Source organism: Aethalodelphis obliquidens, unplaced genomic scaffold (genome assembly GCF_003676395.1).
Source record: "Aethalodelphis obliquidens isolate GAN/ISIS:26980383/991018 unplaced genomic scaffold, ASM367639v1 scaffold11, whole genome shotgun sequence".
Classification (NCBI taxonomy): Eukaryota; Metazoa; Chordata; class Mammalia; order Artiodactyla; family Delphinidae; genus Aethalodelphis; species Aethalodelphis obliquidens.
The window spans coordinates 16,385-37,363 of record NW_020837955.1 but is presented as its reverse complement, the minus strand read 5'-3'; the positions used below and the strand labels follow the sequence as shown (position 1 = coordinate 37,363).

The window sequence follows — 20,979 nt, the reverse complement described above, 5'->3', positions numbered from 1 at the left end:
TCTTTAAGGTATTCTAAAAAATTTTAACTTTATATCAGGAAAGCCTTCCAGGCTTTTTTTTTTAAAAATAAAGCCTTCATGCTCTATTTTCAAAAGCCAAATGTGAGTATATTATTTAGATTAAGATAAAACTGAAGTGTTCTGTAGTAGTTTTACCCATCTACATACCTTAATGTGCAAATTGGTCTGGCTTTCTGCTCTTCAGGAGAAGTATATAAGCTGTTGCTACGATATTACAATGAAGAATGTAGAAACTGTTCCACCCCTGGACCAGACATCAAGCTTTATCCATTCATATACCAAGCTGTTGAGTCTTGTGCGGAGACCACCAACCAGCCAGGACAAAGGACTGGGGCCTGAGGATCCAAGTGAATAGAACCTCCTTCCACCTCTCATGAGAAACATCCTTTCTGAACTGTCAGGTGTAACATATGAACTGACTTAATATAAATGTGTATATAATCCACATTTGTAGGCAAGGATGCAGTCCCTTCCACAAACATAGATTCAGACATATTTTGTTTCCATTTTTTTCTATTTCAGTCTTCATTCTTTGATTTTTCTTTCTTTTGCCCATAAGATTTCTTGTGAAATTTCATGAAAGTTTGTGCTCAGCCTGTCAGGTCTCTTTTTTGATGCCTGTATATTATACAAATTGCCTCTGCAGCTAGCAGATGCCAGGGAAGAAGGTGAAATCCTAGAATCTGTTTAACTAACTGGGTCTGCTAAAGATCTCCCTGTGAGCCTTTCACCCCCTACTCTTCTTATGATTGCATTGTTGGAGTTTTTGATTTTTGAAAATTAAGAGTTGGGGTTTTTTTTTTCATACATGTTACATAATGCAGATCCCCTGCGTTAAAAGTTTTGTATTTAAGGCAGAATAATTTCCAGAAAGTTATTTAGTGACATCACCTTTATCTGTAATGGTTTGTCTGTCCTTTTTCCCTGATCAATTTTTATTGATACTGTTTTTGGAAACTGACCTAAATGGAAGGAAATGTAGAATAAAAGTGTTTCCCAAATGGTGTTTAAAATACAAACAGATTCAAGAGACTTGAAGGATCTTTTGTTTCTTGGGGTTTTTTTTTTTTCTTTCTTTTTGAATTAGGATTATTGTTTGTTCCTTGGTGCTTGAGGCATATTCATATAACCAGAGTTTAGAAACTGGGAACTTCATGGTGATCTGTACATAGTGAAGTTTCCCTAGTACTCAAAGGTTATATAGTTAATAAATTTTCATTAACAAATCATTTGTCAAACTCCCATATCATCTATATTTCATATATATAAAAAATATATGTTCTTTAAGTGTGTCTACATGCAAGCATATAAAATCTAAATAAAACTGGAATTGTGGAAATGATTAGGTTTAGGCTTTATTAGGGGCTCTGTTTAAAATTCTTTATTTACAATTGTGTCCATTTAAAATGGGCAACAAACATAAATAATAATGTCTCTCAGAAGTTAAAGCCAATGTCAATTCTGTGTTAACTGAGAGTAGAGTTTAAGCACAGAAGCACTTATTTATATTTCTAAAGTAATTCTAAACCATACTGTTGAAGTTCTAGTTTATAGTCAACTGTCAGGGAAAGCTATTGGTGGTCAAATCCTATTAATAAGGAGTTTTAAGTAGATGGTCCAAACACCTGGTATCAATATTGGCAGGGAAAAAATGGGGCCTTGGCCAGCATCTGCAACTCTTTTTGTTTATATAGAGATTGAGAGGTTAGTGGAATTTGGCACCTGAAGGCAGCCACTTGTCACTGATGAGGTTTTTTAAGATTTTTCATCATCTCTGAGTCCAAGGTGTCTGGCTTTATTTCTACTGGTACTAAAGTCTTTTCTTTCCTTCCCAACCCATTCCATGCTTTGGTTAAGCATTCATGGTATATTTCATTTCTTTTTATCTATCTCTATATTCTTTCCCTCTTATCTAGCCCCAAGACTAAGTAAACAGTTCTTTAAAATGTTGCATGAACAGTTTAGGAGGTTCATGTGGTAGAGAAATCATTGAGTCCAGGTAAGAAGTCCCCCCAGCCTAATATTACAGAATACAGGTACTAAGACTCAGCTCTTAGTACTGAACAGGTTGGTGACCAGGCCATCTTCCTGACTGCCTTTCTGCTATTGAGGGGTTTTCAAGAATAAAAGCCTGCCTACTTCTTTGTCCCAGTACAGTCTTGAATTGGGACGGTTTAATCATGAGGAATGTATAGAGAGAAATAATGTCCATTTTTTGTGGTGGGGAGGGTGGTGGAGAGAACATGATTACTTTGTTCCTAAAGGCCCTCTGTAAAAAGAGGGACAAAATCAGACACTGAACTAACATTTGTATCTATTTTAAGACATTTAACAGCACCTTTTTGTTCTCTTTCATTTAGGGTTTCTTTTATTACATGTTGTTTACCCTTCCCTTCTTTAATCTACTGAGGCATGAAAGGATATTTTCAGTTTAGAATTCTTAGGTTTTTAATATAACTCACTTGCTTTTCACTTTCTATCTAGCTCACTCAAAAGTACAATAACAGTTTAAGGAAACAATGTGGACTAATGGAAAGGGCGTGAGATTTAAAATCAGGCCAGCTGGGTTCAATTGCTAACTGTATCCCCAGCTAACATTTTAACCTTCTTTGGATAAACTGAATTGCTGAGCCTTACTTAACTCATTTAGAAAATGGGTTATTAGCACCTACCAAGAAATACTGTATATAAAGCAACGAGCATAGGGTCTGGCACTCAGTTGGTCCTTAATAAATGCCAACTATTTTAGTTGACCAGAAACATGTATGGGGCACCTACTGTACACTAGGGACTGTGCTCATTGCTTTATATATTTTAGCCCGTTTTACCCATGGGCTAACAGATGCCCAGACGTTAGGGAGTACCATCTCAACTTCCAGGAGTTCATTATGAAAGGAGACTTACTTTGTAATCTGATAGAGCAAAGGTTCTGACACTCTTGCTCTCTACCAAGTTCGTAGTACAGCTTATTCTTCATCATAAATAACTAGTTATCAGTGGGGTATATTAAATGGTCTCTGAGACTTACCTCTTTTCTTCCTGGTTGAAGTGACACGAAAGGCAAGAAGATAGGTATTTGAAAGCGAGATTGAAAAGAAGATCTAACCAAGCTCCAGGATTGCTATGTCAGGTACTTAGCCAATAATATATTGCTTTGGAAACCAAGCATTAAGTTGCCCCACTCCAAGAATATGACGGAACAAAAAAGTCACTGGATTATATTCTTTAACACTTCAACAGGAAGAGAAGCAATTGCATAGATTCTCACCTGTTTTCTTCTGTCTTCTCCAATCCATGTGGCTGCATATTCATGGCTTTTTTCTGATGTAAGGAAGAAGTGCATCCTAGGAAGTCTGCTTTAAAGACAAACAAAGGTTAAGAAGGTGTGTCCTTCCTCCTCTCAACCCTGTGGATCTGCCCCAGTCCTTTTTCTGGAGGGAAGGGAAAGACCAGCCATTCCTGGAACGTGAGCTCAGAATATTTAATCCTGTCCTTTGGGGGCTGGAAGTGGGTCCTAATGTGATACTTATTAGAACAAACTGCCGGAATCCACTGACCCACTGCTGTGCTCCGTGCCCACTGGAGTCCCCTTAGTCCCTCCTCACCAGATTCACACAGACCTACTGAGCCTTTAAAGTGCAAGGTTTCCCAAAGAAGACAACCAAAACTGTTCATCTGATAACTGGTTTTATTTTTCCTGACTGTTTATTTTAAATGTAGGGCTAACAGGTCATGATGATTTTGAACCTGGGGGATAGGGAGAGATCTGTGCTAATGTTTACATGATTTTTCTAGGAAGAGAATAAAGAAATTTTGATCCCCTTGGTACCACCTAATATACATACTCTCATTTTATTTATTTTTTAATTTATTTCATTTATTTATTTTTGGCTCCGTTGGATCTTCATTGCTCCAGACGGGCTTTCTCTAGTTGCAGAGAGCGGGGGCTACTCTTCGTTGCAGTGTGCGGGCTTCTCACTGCAGTGGTTTCTCTTGTTGCAGAGCACAGGCTCTAGGTGCATGGGCTTCAGTAGTTGTGGCATGCGGGCTCAGTAGTTGTGGCTCATGGGCTCTAGAGCACAGGCTCAGTAGTTTTGGTGCATGGGCCTAGTTGCTCCGTGGCATGTGGGATCTTCCTGGACCAGGGCTGGAACCTGTGTCCCCTGCATTGGCAGGCGGATTCCCAACCACTGCACCACCAGGGAAGCCCCATGCTCTCATTTTAAAAATGTGTGTCTTAGGTATTTGGTTAAAGTTTTTGCATATAGATTTGTTATTCCACATTAGGTGTTAGGCATGTAGAAATGGTCACAGGCATAAGGAACTTTCCAAAGGTAAAGAGAATTCAGGATGCCTTAGTTTTTCTTCCTTGCCAGGTTCCTGAGGTCATGTTTCCTGTTCATTTCCTTTTCCTAGTTTCCATCTTCCCTCAAGAGAGCTCAAATAAGAAGATGTCTTGAAAGTTCTGAGGACCACCGTCCTTCCATTCATTCACATATTCACAAACACAAGTGCCTTCTCTGGGCAACCATTGAACTGTCTGCTCAGGGATGCAAAGATGAATGACTTGTCCTCTGCACTCAGATCTAAACTGAGGCACAGAGAGAGGGTGATGCAAAAAACCCCACAAATATCATTTTCTTTTCACTACTGTGTTGCAATTCAACCTAGAAAAACGAATTGAATTTTTATGCTAACAATTTTAGAAATTCGAATAGGCCCCTGGACAATGTCAGTTCACCAGAGTGTTTAATGCCCTTACACAACTTTCTCTGTTGGAGAGTTGTATAAACAAATGGCCTAACTTATAACGTTTAGATGGGCTACCTAAATGCCCTTTCTTGACTTAATATAGGAGCTGGCATGTGGCTTCTTGCCATCTTGATTCCTATCATCTCAAGTGCCTGCCATCTTTGGTTCTTGGATTCTGAGAAAGTGGCACTGGACGCTAAAAAGTAGATTTCCTAATAGAAATGTTACTTTTCCCTATGGTGAGTCCACACAGGGTAGGTAGAAGGTCATGTTTATTTTAGCTGGAATTATATTGCCTCAGTTTGAATACTATACATTTAATAGATGAAAAATGAAAATTAGCTTTTACTTGATATCAAGGAAAAAATAAATTTTACTTGGCATCAAAATATTTCAAAATATGGGAACCTTGGGGATAAAATAATAAAAGGGTCCTTGGTGGTGAAAAGATGGGAGACCATGGCAGAGTGTTGCATTTTCTATTAAGATTTGTAACAAGAACCTATAAAGTTGGGCATAAAAAATTTCAATATTTTGGAAGAAATATACTCACTGTAGAATTGATAATACTCTCAAAAATATACCCTGATCTGCTCTTGAACATGTATGAAGCATCGTCATCAGAATCTTGACCTTGCAGTATTTTAGAGTATTCATTTATTCCACAGATATCATATTTCATTAATTCTAAAATATTTTTTTTCACATTGTAGCATCTGGAATCCAAATACTTCTAAAACTTGGTGGTATATCATAATTTAATTTGCAGTATTTTTTAATGGTAATAAAATAAATGTATTTTATAATCTATGGAATCTTATATTTGAGGAAACATAGTAATTAGAATGCCAGCCATATACCAGTCAGTTTTAAGCTTTGGAGCTGTAATTGTGACCAAGATAGACTGGGTCCTTGTTATCAAGTTTACACTGTAGTGGAGAACACAGACAAGAGCTTGTAACATGACTTAGACTGGGTAGTCAGGAAATGGTTTTCTTTTTAAGGGGAATTTCAGACATATACAAAAATAAAGTAGGGTAATAAACCTACATACATCACCCATCTTCAACAATTACCAATTCATAGCTAATCTCGTTTGCTCCATATTCCTACCTATTACCCACCCCAGTTTTTTGAAGTTCACCCCAGACATAATATATGTCTTTAAAGACTGTACCACAATACCATCACACTAAAATAGAAAGGACTTCTTATTCCAAAACATGGAGTACACAAACATTTCCCTATTCTTCCTGCTAAGTACAGCTAAAAACCATGAACATGATATATAAAACAAATATAAAATTCTGAAAGGGGGAAGAGAGAAGGCAGACTGGCTAGGGGAATCCTGGGAACCAAGGAACAATACAGTGGTAAGTTCCCTGGATTTTCTTATTGGTCTTATATTCTATAGTGATTACTGGAAAAGGCAGCCACCTGGAAATTCTGAGTGCAGATAAAGAAAGGCCCAAGAAAAGCCTACTCCCTTTAGCCAATGGACCAGGAAAGGGGCAGCCTACAAGACAGAAACTTTTATGTAATAAACCCTCTATTCAAGCCAAACACACAAAAACAACAACAAAACTAAGACCCTACCAGCAAAGATAATGTATAGAGCCTAGACTTTCACCCTTTCCAGGTTACAACAAAATGCTCCAGTAGGTCAGGTGGTAAAGGGGGTCTCTCCCAACGCAGTGTGAGTGGAGAACACATGCGAACACTGGACTTCTATCTCCACCTGGGCTAACATGGCTCCTCTCCCGTTTCCTGTTAGGTGCCCTGCCCCTTCCACTAGGAAGTGTCAGAGGAAGCCTAACTGACAGAACTTTTTCCCACTTCTCAGCAGAACTGAGGCCATTCATGCACTTCCATCTACCATTCTGCATTGTCAATGGAGAATACATGAAGAGCATCAGGGTGCTCCCCTTCCTAGCCAGAATTATGTCAGCACAGCCTACAGTGGAGCCTGAACTCCAATTTCTACCAAGCAGTGACAAGGAGCCCTCCCCTCTATGTGTCAACTGAGGCAGAGAGGAGAACCTGAACATCCATCTCCATCTGGCTGTAACGAGGCAGTGTCTTGTTCCCCAGCTGGAACAGTACCTGAGGCCAGCTAAAACAGGTATCAGGGCTTTCCTGGTGGCGCAGTGGTTGGGAGTCTGCCTGCCAATGCAGGGGACGCAGGTTCGTGCCCCGGTCCGGGAAGATCCCACATGCCGCGGAGCGGCTGGGCCCATGAGCCATGGCCGCTGAGCCTGCGCGTCCGGAGCCTGTGCTCTGCAACAGGAGAGGCCACAGCGGTGAGGCCCGCGTACCACAAAAAGAAAAAACAAAACAAAACAAAAAAAACAGGTATCAGAGGAGGCCTGCTAAAACACAAGATTTAATGAGATCCCAGATTCTCATAATATCCAAAATGTTCAATGAAAAATCACTTTGAATGAAAAGTCACTTATCATACCAAGAACCAGGAAGATCTCAACTTGAGTGACAAAAGGCAACCAACAAACAGCAATACGGTGATGACACAAATGTTAGAATTACCTGACAAGGATTTTAAAGCAGCCATCATAAAAATGCTTCAACAAACAATTATGAACACTTGAAATAAATGAAAAAGTCTCAGCAAGAAAGTAGAAAGTCTCAACCAAGAGGTAGGATATATAAGAAAAACCAATTTAAAATTTTAAAACTAAAAAAATACAATAACAAATTTTTAAAAAACCCTCCAAGAATGAGCTCAACAACAGAATAAAGAGGATAGAGGAAAGAATCAGTGAACTTGAAAATGGAACCATAGAAATTAGCCAATTTGAACAATGATAAAAATAGACTGAAAAATAATAAAAAATAGGGCCTCAGGAAAATCTGAGACTGTAACATATAACATTCATATCATTGGAATTCCAGAAGAGAGGAGAAAGATGGTGTGGGATGAAGAAGTGTTCAAAGAAATAGTTTCTAAAAAAATTTCCCAAATTTATCAAAAGACATAAAAACCTATAGATTCAAAAAGCTGAATGAACTCCAAACAGGATAAACTAAAAAAATTCCACACCAAAAGCACATCATACTCAAACTTCTGGAACCAAAAAAGAAAAATTATTGAAAGCAGTCAGAAATGACATCTTACCTGCCAGGGCAGAGGCCAGGAGACATCACGGTGGTGGGTCTATATGGCAGCAGCTCTGTGGGGCTGTCTGGCTCTTACACTCGGCCACCACCGGCTCCTACAGGGTCTTCTGCAAGGGGCTGACCCAAATACTGCTTGTCTTAGACCTGGCCTGGTGGCTGCGCATCAACTTCCCCTACGTCTTCATCATAGCTTCCATGATGCTCAAAGTCCACATGCAGGTTCATATTGAGATCCATCGAAGGCCTTCCTCGGACTGACAGACGTGTCCTTAGGCTCGGGGCATCAGAGAACACCTGACATCAGAGAGTCAGGGACTCAGCATCCGCCTCGCAGAAGAGAAGGGAGCAGGTGATGACTCAGACAAAATACTGTATAGACTTAACAGAACACAGAAGGAGAGCCCTTGCCCATCAGATATAACTTCCAGGACGAATAAGCTTGCAGTTGATGTAAATGGTAATTCACAAAATGAGGAGTTAACACTGGAAATGAAAATGATCTGAGTGAGGTCAGCTTCTTGCTTCACGATGGCAACAAAGCACTTCCATGTTTGCAAGAATCAATAAGAAGAAATTCAGCTTCAGCAGCTGTTCAGAGGAAGACTGGATCTGTTCTTTGCTCCTGCAAAAGAGTGTTTTGCTGGGGTGTCCTGTGGCACTGGAGAAGCTCAGGTGAGGCACTGGCTGGGAGGAGGGCCCACTGCAACTGAGAGCCACAGAGGACAGAGCCACAAAGGAGAGCCTGGGGAGTCAGGACTACCATCCTCTCAAAAATGGTCAGAAATGGGGATTTGTGAGGATGAACCACCAAGTGCTTTTCTGGAGAGGCTAGACTCTGAGTTGGAACTGTCTTGCCTGCATTCCATCCTGTCTACACTGCTGCAGCACATCCCCAAATATTTTTGAATGATGAGACAAAATGTGTTTTCCCTGACCATTCAAAGCTCATGTTTTCAGAGCAAACAGTAGAATACAAGAAAATGCTTTCATGTGAAAAAAGTACCTCAAATGATCTGCAGATAACACTGGCATTACTGGCTCTACAAGCTTTTGAATTTGCAAATCTGTTATGTCATAATTAAGGTACAAGCAGAACAATAAAAATAGATTAATTTTAAAAGTCCTAAATGATTTCTTTTGCATTAAGTCTGGATGCAAACCATGCAGCCATGAAGCTCCTGCTTTGGTTTGTATGACCAGATAGACTTAAAGTAAGTGGAATTCAAATTCATGGAAAGCTGGTTGATATGGAAGGAAATTTTTGACTTTTAAATTGTGCTTGAAAGACATTCAGGATTGGGAAACCATTTCAAGGAGAATATTGATATATCCTACATAAATATCAGATTAGACCCTAAAGATTTAACATGAAGCATTTAATATGCCTTCAACACCCATTCTAAAGGGCTACGGTCCCAGATACTGTCTCTGACCATCTAATGGAAGTAGATATTTGTAAAATCAACCCCTCTGTACTTGCTCTGAGCCAGGCTGAGTTGATGGTAAGCTGTTACCATTTCTGCATTTTTTTTTTTTTTTTTGCAGTACGTGGGCCTCTCACTGTTGTGGCCTCTCCCATTGCAGAGCACAGGCTCCGGACGCACAGGCTCAGCGGCCATGGCTCACGGGCCCAGCCACTCCGTGGCATGTGGGATCTTCCCGGACTGGGGCACGAACCCGTGTCCCCTGCATCGGCAGGTGGACTCTCAACCACTGCGCCACCAGGGAAGCCCCATTTCTACATTTTGTAGAATAATTTTGGTCAACAAAATTTGATTTCTCTTCTCACATGCCTTTCCTTCCACTTCAAATGCAATAAGTGGAGGCCCTACAGTGAAAGTTGCAACATTAACCTTACCTTTAGATAAACCTTTCTCTAATTAGGAACCCTAGCAGTGTTATTTGAAATAAAAAGGAGCTTGAGGCTATCTGTCCTTGCTCAGTTATAGAGAGGCAAATCAAGTATTTCCCTTATAGAAGGTTTCCAGTTTATAGGAGTCAAGGTATCTCTTACACTTAGATTTTTCTGGGTTAACTCCTTTTGTTGTGTGTTGATAACTTTGATGAAAGGCACTTAAGAGTGTAAGTTTTTAAGGAGTCCCAAAGTAAGACTTAACCAATTTCAGAATTATTTGACTGCATATATTAGTTTATATCGTGTGCTAAATTACTATGCCGTGTGCTATTTTAGTGTTTTGGGAAAATGAAAAATAAAGCCCATTCTTTGGCATAATAAATGTCTCATTTTATGTGTGTAAAAGAAAATTACAATTGGTTTCTCATCAGGAACAATGAAGGCCAGAAGGAAGTGGCACAACACTTTTCAAATTCTGAAAGAAAAGAACTGCCAATGCAGAATTCTATATCTAGTAAAAATATGCTTCAGGGATGAAGGGGGAAAATCAAGGCATTCTCAGATGAAGGAAAACTAAGAGAACTTGTTTCCAGCATACCTGCCCTAAAAGAATGACTAAAGGAAGTTCTTGAAACAGAAAGGAAATGATAAAAGAAGGAATCTTGAAACATCAGGAAGAACAGAAAGAGTAAAAATATGGATAAATACAGTACACTGTATTTTTCTTGAGTTTTCTAAATTACGTTTGTTGAAGCAAAAATTATAGCTGTCTATTGTGGTTTTCAATGTATATAGAGGAAATAAGACAATTATAAATGGGAGGGTCAAGGGCATAAAGAGACGTAAGTTTTTTATACTTTGCTCAAACGTAAAATATTGATGCCAGTAGACAGTGACAAGTTATGTACTTATAAGGTAATACCTAGAGCAACCACTCTGAAAGCTATAGAAAGAGGTACACTCAAAAATGCAATAGATACATCAAAATGGAATTTTAAAAGTTCAATTAACCCACAGATAGGCAGGAAAACAGAAAAATATTAAAACATAGAGAACCAGAAAATAAAAAATAATGGCAGACTTAAATATGCATACATCATAATTACATTAAATAACAAGACACTAAATATTAAAGACAGAGATTGGCAGTGCATTAAAAATATGACCCAATTATATGAACTATATGGTATCTGTAAGAAACTCACTTCAAATATAATGATAAAGGGAGGTTGAAAGTGAAAGGATGGAATAAAAGATATACTTTGAAACATTAATCAAAAGCAGGAGTGGCTATATTGGTATCAAATAATGTAGACTTTAGAGCAAGAAATTTAGGGATAGGGAGGGATGTTTCATAGTGATAAAAGGGTCAATCCACTAAGAAGACAGCAATCTTAAATTTTTATGTACAAAGTAATAAGGATGCAAAATATGTGAAGCAAAAACTGACAGATGAATGGAAACAGACAAATATAAAATTATAGTTAATGACTTCAACATCCCTCTCTCAACAATTGATAGAACAATTTGATAGAAAATCAGCAAAGGGAATTCCCTAGCGGTCCAATTGTTAGGACTCTGCACTTTCATGCTGAGGCCACGGGTTCAATCCCTGGTCAGTGAACTAAGATCCCACAAGCCATGTGGTGCGGCCAAAAAACACAAAGAAACAAGGATATAGAACTCAACATCATCCCATCAATCAATCAATGTGATCTAAACACTTAAAAAACACTCAACAATGACAGAATGCACAATCTTTTCAAGTACCTGGGGAATATATGTCAAGATAGACCATTCCTAAGCTATAAAACAAACCTCAACAAATTGAAAAGAATTGAAATAATATAAAATGTGTCCTCTGGCCACAATGGAATCAATTAGAAATCAATAACAGAAAGCTAAAAGGAAAATTTCCAAACACTTAGAAACTAAACAACACACTTCTAAATAATTCATGGGTTAAGTCTCAAGGGAAATTTTAAGATATATGTTTAACAGAATGAAAGTGAAAATATATACACACTACTGTATATAAAACAGATAACCAACAAGGACCTACTGTATAGCACAGAGAACTATACTCAATATTTTATAATAACCAATAAGGGAAAATAATCTAAAAAAATATATATATATATATATATATATGAACCACTGCTGTACACCTGAAACCAACTATATTTCAATTAAAAAGAGGAAAGATCACAAATCAAGGCTACTACCTCAAGAAACTAGGGGGGAAAAAGCAAAATAAACTCAAGCAGAATGCAAAAATAAAGAGCTGAAATGAATGGGACAGAAAAAAGTTAATTGAGAAACACAAATGAAACAAAAAGCTTTGAAATGTTCAATCAAATTGACAAACCTCTCACAAGACTGAAAGGGAAAAATAGAGGAGACTCAAGTTACTAACATCAAAAATAAAATAAGGGATATTACTATAGACCCTGCAGACATTAAAAATATAATAATGGAATACCACAAACAACTCTACACATATATCTGACAACTTTGATTATATGGAGCAATTCCTCAAAAAGTACAAAGTACTACAACTCATCAAATATAAAATGTATAATTTGAATAACCATATAACTATTATGGAAATTGAGTTTGTAATTTTGTAACTCTCACAAAGCAATCTTCACACCTACATGGTTTTATTGGAGAATTCTACCAGCTGTTTAAAGAAGAATTAACATGACTATACAAACTCTTCCTGAAATAGGAGAGAGGAGGGAAAACTTCCCAATTTGTTTTATTACCTTGATACCAAAGCCAAAGACAGTAAAAACACAAAGAGAACTTCAGACCAATATCTCTCATGATTAGAGATAGAAAAATTCTTAACAAAGTGTTAGCAAATAGAATTCAGCAATATAGTAAAGAATTATACACCATGACCAAGTGGGATTTATCCCAGGTATGCAAAGCTGGTTCAATTAATGTAATCATAGCAACAGGCTAAGGAAGTCATATGATCATATCAAAAGATGCAGAAAAAGCATTTGACAAAATCCAAGACATATTCATGATAAACATTCAGCAAACTAGAATACAGGGGAACTTCCTCAACATGACATACACACACAAAATCTATAAAAGTCTACAGTTAACACTGTGCTCAATGTTTAGAAACTAGATGATTTCTTCCTAAGATCAGGAACAAGGCAAGGATCTCTCACTACGTCTATCCCACATCATACTGGAAGTTCTAGCTAATGCAATATAACAGTAAAAGGTATACAGGTAGGTTGGGAAGGAAGAAATAAAACTGATTTTGTTCCCAGTTACATGATTATTGTTGTAGAAAATCCCAAAGATGAACAAAAAACTCCTGAACTAATAAGCCACTGTATTAAGGTTTCAGGATACAAGGTTAATACACAAAAATCAATTGCTTTGGGACTTCCCTGGTGGTGCAGTGGTTAAGAATCCGCCTGCCAGTGCAGGGGACATGGGTTCAAGACCTGGTCTGGGAAGATTCCCACATGCCATGGAGCAACTAAGCCCTTGCGCCACAACTACTGAGCCTGTGCTCTAGAGCCCAAGAGCCACAACTACTGAGCCTGTGTGCCACAACTACTGAAGCCGTATGCCTAGAGCCCGTGCTCTGCAACAAGCCACCGCAACGAGAAGCCCGTGCACTGCAACGAAGAGTAGCCCCTGCTCACTGCAATTAGAGAAAGCCCGTGTGCAGTAACGAATACCCAACGCAGCCAAAAATAAATAAATTTAAAAAAATCAATTCCTTTGCTATATACCAGCAATAAACAATTGGAATGTGAAATTTAAAATATAATGACATTTACATTAATAGCCCAAAAATAAAATAATTAGGTATGTCACAAAATATGTACAGGATCTGAGAAAAACTACAAAACTGATTAAACAAATCAAAGATGACCTAAATGAATGGAGACATAATCCATGTTCATGAATAGGAAGACTCAATATTGTCAGGATGGCACAATATGCATTGATCCATAGATTCCAATGCAACCTCAGTCAAACTCCCAGCAAGTTATTTTTGGATATAGACAAACTGATTCTAAAGTTTATATGGAAAGGCAAAAGACCCAGAATGGCCAACATAATACAAAACAAGAAAAGCACCATCAGCAGGCTTACATTACCTGACTTCAAGTCTTACTATAAAGTACAGTAATCAAGACAGTGTGGTATTGCCAAAAGTATAGACTAACAGATCAATGGAACAGAATAAAGAGCCCAGAGGTAGAACCACATAAATACAGCCAATTGATCTTTGGCAAAAGAACAAAGGCCATTCAATGAAGAAAGGATAGCCTTTTCAACAGATGTTCAAACTGGACATCCACATGCAAAAAAATTAATCCAGACCTTACAGCTTTCACAAAAATTAACTAAAAATAGGTCATAGGTTAAATGTAAAACACAAAACTCTAAAATTTCTTGAAGCTAACACAAGCCAAAATCTAGGCGACTTGGGCTTGGTGATGAGTTTTTAGATACAACACCAAAAGCATCATCCATGAAAGAAAAAATAGGTTAAAACGAATAACTCCTCCTCTGCAAAAGACACTATAAATGAAATGAAAAGGCAAGCTACAGACTGAGAGAAAATGTTTGTGAAACACACACTTGATAAAAGACTTGTACATTCCAAAATGTATGAAGAACTCTTAAAAACTGAACAATAACAATCCAATTAAAAAATAGACAAGAGAACTGCTACACATGTATTAGAATGGTTAAAATCTGCAGCACTAACAATATCAAATGCTGGTGAGAGTATGGAAACAAAGGAACTCTCAGTCATTGCTGGTAGAAATGCAAAATAGTACAGCCACTTTGGAAGACAGTTTGGTAGTTTCTTACAAAAGTAAACTTAGTCTTATCATATGATCCAGCAATCACATTCCTACATATTTACCCAAGTGAGATGAAAACTTATGTCCACAGAAAATTCTGCACACGAATGTATACAGTGGCTTCATTTATGATTGTCAAAACTGGAAGCAATCAAGAGCTCCTCTGGTCGGTGAACAGCCTGTGGAACATCCATACATTGGAATATTATTCAATGATAAAAACAAATGAAATACCAAACCACAAAAAGACATGGGAGAACCTCAAATTCACATTGCTAAGTGAAAGAAGCCAGTCTGAAAAGGCTACATATTGTATGATTCTAACTATATGACTTCTAGAAAAGGTACAACTACAGAGATAGTAAAAAGAACAGTGGTTGCCAGGAGTTTGGAGTGGGGAACAGAGATGGGGGAAGGAGTGAAAAGTTGGGGCATGGAATTTTTAGGGTGATCAGACCATATGATAATGTAATGTTAGATACATGACATTATGCACTTGTGAAACCCCACAGAACTGTACAACACAAGCAGTGAACACCAAAGTGAACTAGGGACTTTAATAATAAGTAGCAATATTGGGACTTCCCTGGTGGCGCAGTGGTTAAGAATCCACCTGCCAATGCAGGGGACATGGGTTCGAGCCCTGGTCCGGGAAGATCCCACATGCCGCAGAGCAACTAAGCCCGTGTGCCACAACTACTGAGCCTGACAGCCACAACTACCGAGCCCGAGTGCCACAACTACTGAAGCCCGCATGCTTAGAGCCCATGCTCCGCAACAAGAGAAGCCACTGCAAAGAGAAGCCTGCGCACCACAACAAAGAGTAGACCCCTCTTGCCACAACTAGAGAAAGCCCGTGCACAGCAACGAAGATGCAACGCAGCCCAAAATTAATTAAAAAAAAATAATAAGTAGCAATATTGACTTACCAGTTACAAATGTACCACACTAATACAAGAAGTTAAGAATAGGGGAAACTCTGGGGAAGAGGAAGTGTTTAGGAACTACACATACTATCTTGTGAACTTTCTGTAAACCCAAAATTTCTCTAAAAAATAAACTCTCTTTTAAAAGAGGGGGAGGGAGGCGGGGGGAGGCAATGAGAAAGAGAGAATAGTATGAGTTGATTGTGGGGCCGGACTTCGCATGGCTTTGAGCTGCATTGAAGATTTCACTGTCTAAAAACAATGGGGTGCCACTGATAGGACTCAGGTACCCAGTGTCAAGGTTTAGGGTTGAACATCTGCTATTTCCAGGCCTCTTGTTGATGATGGAGGTCTTGAGACTTTTTCACTAGTCTACTGAAATGTAATTCTCTGTACCTTCATGTGTCTATGAATATACCAACTCTCCCTTCCTTTTATAAAATAGTAAGCCTAAATTCAACAAACATTTGCTCCAAATACTGGAATTTTAAGAGTTTATCAGTCCTTGAGGATATGAAGGGGCCCAGAGAATTCTACTTCTATCAGTAAGGTAGAGTAAATGATTTTTTAAAAACCCCAGGGCTTCCTCGGTGGCACAGTGGTTAAGAATCCGCCTGCCAGTGCAGGGGACATGGGTTCAATTCCTGGTCCGGGAAGATCCCACATGCTGCAGAGCAACTAAGCCTGTGTGCCACAACTACTGAGCCTGCGCTCCAGAGCCTGCGAGCCACAACTACTGAAGCCTGCACACCTAGAGCCCATGCTCCACAACAAGGGAAGCCACCGCAATGAGAAGCCCATGCACCACAACGAAGAGCAGCCCCCGCTCGCCACAACTACAGAAAGCCTGCGCGCAGCAACAAAGACCCAATGCAGCCAAAAATAAATAAATTAATTAATTAATTAAATTTAAAAACCCAACTATACTCTAGATATAACATACCTTTATGGATTTTTTTGTTCTTGAAAAGTCCCACCTCCTTTCAGCCTCCCGCCAAGTGAATTAAAACTAAATCTAGGAATAGTAAATGGTAAGCAAAGGGGAGAGAAAGGGCTGTCCTGAGGGTGGGTGCCAAAAATTGCACTATAACTTGTATTACTATACTTTGGGCCAATAAAGAAGGGGGAATGACTAGGCAGATTAAAAGAAGAGTCAATTAAAACAAAAGAAATGGAAAATAAAATTGGTTAAATGACGGATTAGACACAGTTGAAGAGAAGGTTTGAGATTGGCAGCTATATCTGATTACTCAAAGTGAGATACAGAGAGGCAAGTCAATGGATAAAAATTAAATGAGATGGTTCATTTGACAGCCTTCACAGATCTGTCTTTTGATTCAACAGTATTTGGATGGAAGATAACCCAGGACTATTCTCCTTCTAGGCTCTGACCACACTTCAATGTTCTGTCCAACCTCAGCCTCCAAAGTACCTCTGAACCAGCTCACGTCTCATGCCTCCAAGACCAGCTAACACTGTATTTTGTGGCCAGTGCCTTGTCTCCAACAAGAGCTCCCAGATCCTTCAGAATTATTCAAATGAGGCCAAGACCACTCACTATCCACTATCTGGCCAAGCTGCATTTGTGAATCTCTAACACCTGTCTCTGGGCTTCTTTCTTCCTTCCTTTCTCTTCCTTTCTTCATTTCTCTTCCTTTCTTCCTTTCTCTTTCTTTCCTTCTTTCTTTCTTTTCTTTCTTTCTATCTTTCTTTTCTTTCTCTCTCTTTCTTTCTTTCTTATTTATGCCATGTTGGGTCTTCATTACTGGGCACGGGCTTTCTCTAGTTGCAGTGAGTGGGGGCTACTCTTCATTGCGGTACGCGGGCTTCTCGTTGCGGTACGTGGGCTTCTCATTGCAGTGGCTTCTCTTGTTGCAGAGCACAGGCTCTAGGCATGCGGGCTCAGTAGTTGCAGCACATGGGCTCTAGGGCACGCAGGCCCAGTAGCTGTGGCACGCAGGCGCTAGAGTGCAGGCTGAATAGTTGTGGCGCATGGGCTTAGTTGCTCTGCAACATGTGGGATCTTCCTGGACCAGGGATCAAACCTGTGTCCCCTGCATTGGCAGGCGGATTCTTAACCACTGCACCACAAGGGAAGTCCCTGGGCTACTATTTTAATTGCAACAATGTGGCCCTCTAAAGGGTGTGTGCCACTTCTGGAAGTTGTCAAGGCAGAAGCACAAAGGCACCAAATGCCTCCTTGCAAAACTAGTTTAGTGATGGTGCCTTCTTTGAGGATAAACAGAAGCCATCTCAAGATGAGTCAGGTTACACCTTGGATGCCTTAGAGGAGAAGAACTGAAGCTGGCCCTAATAGATCTGCATCCTCTGGGCTCTGACAGCACAGCTCCTCGTGTCTGTGACTTCTGAAAGCACCACTTCCTACAGCAGGAAGTGGAACGCATCAAGAAGATGTGCTTCCACCTGACCAACCTCTACACGTCAGGCTCGGGTAGTACCTCTTTGAAAGACTCACACTCAAGCATGATTAGAGACCTCCTGAATTCAGTGGCCCTTGAGGGGCACTCTTACATTCCCCTGTCTTCAGGGACTCCACCTGAACTTCTGCTCCCATCCCAAGGGCAGTTGTTTATATACTCCTCCAGACACTTTTCCAAGCTGTGAACAAGGTGGAAACAATATTTTTTTCTTTTTAACATGGAAAAAGTTTAATTTAAAATAACTAAAGAGAGTGGCATGGACTTATATATACTACCAAATGTAAAATAGATAGCTAGTGGGAAGCAGCCGCATAGCACAGGGAGATCAGCTCGGTGGTTCATGACCACCTAGAGGGATGGGATAGGGAGGGTGGGAGGGAGACGCAAGAGGGAAGAGATATGGGAACATATGTATATGTATAACTGATTCACTTTGTTATAAAGCAGAAACTAACACACCATTGTAAAGCAATTATACTCCAATAAAGATGTTAATAAATAAATAAATAAAAATAACTAAGAGAAGTGGAGGACAGACTCAGATTTAAATGGGTCTGATCGGAGTCCCAGAAAAGAATAGGGACAGTGGGGCAAAGGCAATACTTGAAGATCATTTTCTAGGACTAATGAAATACATTCCTAAAAACATCAGAGTGAAACTGCAGGACTAAAGCAGAGACTAAAAGCAGATCTTAAAAGCAGGAAAATAGAAAAGAGTGATATTCTGTTAAAAAAAATTAATGAAATAATGTTATTATAACAAATATAATTATATTACTATAATCATAAATTTTTGTATATTGTGTCTTGACTTTTATTCATTGGAAATTAATAAAAATAATATATTAATGAGTAAAATTTATGAAATAACATCTTTACATGCTGGAAGAATAGTTGTTAACCCACTTGACCACATTTCAAGAATGAAAATAAAGCTATTTTTCGGTAAAACAAAAATTAAGTGTTTACCATATCAAGCTTTTACTAAAGCAAACTCTAAAAGGATATACTTTAGGAAGAGTGATGAAGAAATAAACTAGCAATGTATATGTAAATATAATTTTAAAAGCAAGAAAAACATTAATGCCTAATTCATGAAGTTAAAAATAAGGACTAAAGTAAAATAATGGGTAACAATCACATGGAATTTTAGAGGCAAGTGATCAGAAATAATGTTTTCACATTCTTGTATTTTTCAAGTGGAGGTATAAGTCATTGTTAAATATAAATGTTTAATACGGATGTTAAAAATTTCATGAGTAATCATTCAAAGAATAGAAATATGAATGGAAATATATATATGTTATGTGTATATATAGATATTCTAACATATATATTCTAATGACTAGTGGTCCTAAATAACCAATGGGTCAAAGAAGAAATCAAACAGAAAATCAGAAAATACTTTTCAATGAATAAAAATGAAGACACAATATACCAAATCTTATGAGATGCAGCTAAAGCAGTTCTTAGAGACAAATTTGTATCTGTAAATGCCTACACTAAGAAAAACGAAAGATCTCAAATCAATAACTTAACCTTCCACCCTAAGACACTGGAAAAAGCAGAACAAATTAAACCTACAAATAGAAGAAAGGAAACAATAAAGATGAGAGCAGGAAAAAATGAAACAATGAACAGAAAACAATAGAGATAATTAATGAAACAAAAATCTGGCTCTTTGAAAAGTTCAACGTAACTGATATACCTTTAGGTAGTTTGACAAAGAAGAAAAGAGAAGAATCAAATTACTAGAATCAGAATTGAAAGAGGGACATTAGTACTAATCTTACAGATGTAAAAATAATTATGAAGGAATACCATGAACAATTATTTGCCAACAAATTAACTTAGGTGAAATGGACAAATTCTTAGGAAGACCCAAGTTACTGAAACTGACTCAAGAAGAAAGAGACAATCTGAATAGACCTATAGCAAGTAGAAATATTGAATAGATAATTTTTCAAAACAATAATTTTTCAAAACTAACCACAAAGATAGGCCTAGGCTGATATGGCTTCACTGCTAAATTCTACCAAACATTACAAGAATTAATACCAACCAATCCTTCACAAAGTCTTCCAAACATAGAAGAGGCAGTAAAACTTCCCAAATCCTTCTGAAACAAGTATTATTCCAATAATAACAGTAGACAAAGACAGTACAAGAAAACGTCACACCAATATCTCTTATGAATATGGAAGCAAAATCCTCTAGAACACACTAGCAAACTAAATTCAGCAAACATATAAAATAAATTATACACCTTGACAAAGCAGGATTTATCCCAGGAATGCAAGGTTTGGTTAACATCTGAAAATCAATTCATGTAATACATCATATCAATAGAATAAAAACAAAAATCACCTTATAATCTCAATAGATGTAGAAAAAGCATTTGACAAAATTGAACATCCTTTCATGATTGAAAGTACTCAACAAACTAGAAATACAAGGGAATTTATTCAACCTAATAAAACACATCTACAAAAAACCCTCAGGTAACATCATACTTGATGAAAGACTATCATTTCCCGTAAGATCAGGAATGAGACAGGGATTTATGATTTCACCACTTCTATTCAACATTGTACAGGAGGGTCTATCCTGGGCAATTAAACAGGAAAAGTAAGGAACAGACATTTAGTTTGGAAAGGAAGAAATGAAAGTATTTCTAGTCACAGATGGTATGATCCTATACATAGAAAATTCTAAGGAACCCACTGACAACTTTTAGAACTAAGAAATGAGTTCAGCAAGGTTTCAGGATCAAGATCATGTACAAAAATTAACTGTATTTCTATACACTTGCAATGGTCTATTTGAAAATGAAATTATGAAAGGAATTTCTTTTATAATAGCATCAAAAAGAATAAGGTACTCTGGAATAAATTTAACAAAAGAAGTGCAAAATTTATACTCTGAAAAATACAATGCATTGTTGAAAGCAGTTAAAGAAGATCTAAATAAATGGAAAAGCTTACCACTTTCAA

The 20,979-nt window shown here is 38.1% G+C and overlaps 2 protein-coding genes across 6 annotated transcripts in view; both read left to right on the top strand.

Annotated features, from left to right (window-relative positions):
• PARG (poly(ADP-ribose) glycohydrolase) overlaps nucleotides 1-1,250 on the top strand; it is a 113,568-nt gene extending 112,318 nt beyond the window's left edge. For all 5 annotated transcript variants that reach the window (XM_027111809.1, XM_027111811.1, XM_027111806.1 and 2 more), the window contains one exon: nucleotides 206-1,250. In XM_027111809.1, coding sequence (XP_026967610.1) covers nucleotides 206-360 — 155 coding nt within the window. In that variant the 3' untranslated portion in view covers nucleotides 361-1,250. The remainder of the gene's footprint in view (nucleotides 1-205) is intronic.
• A 6,699-nt stretch (nucleotides 1,251-7,949) lies between these two features.
• On the top strand, nucleotides 7,950-9,517 carry FAM220A (family with sequence similarity 220 member A). Its single transcript, XM_027113065.1, is given in 4 exon segments — nucleotides 7,950-8,127; nucleotides 8,383-8,506; nucleotides 8,508-8,788; nucleotides 8,791-9,517. Coding segments are annotated over 4 exon segments (783 nt in total). The 3' UTR covers nucleotides 8,991-9,517.
• Nucleotides 9,518-20,979: the final 11,462 nt, after the last annotated feature.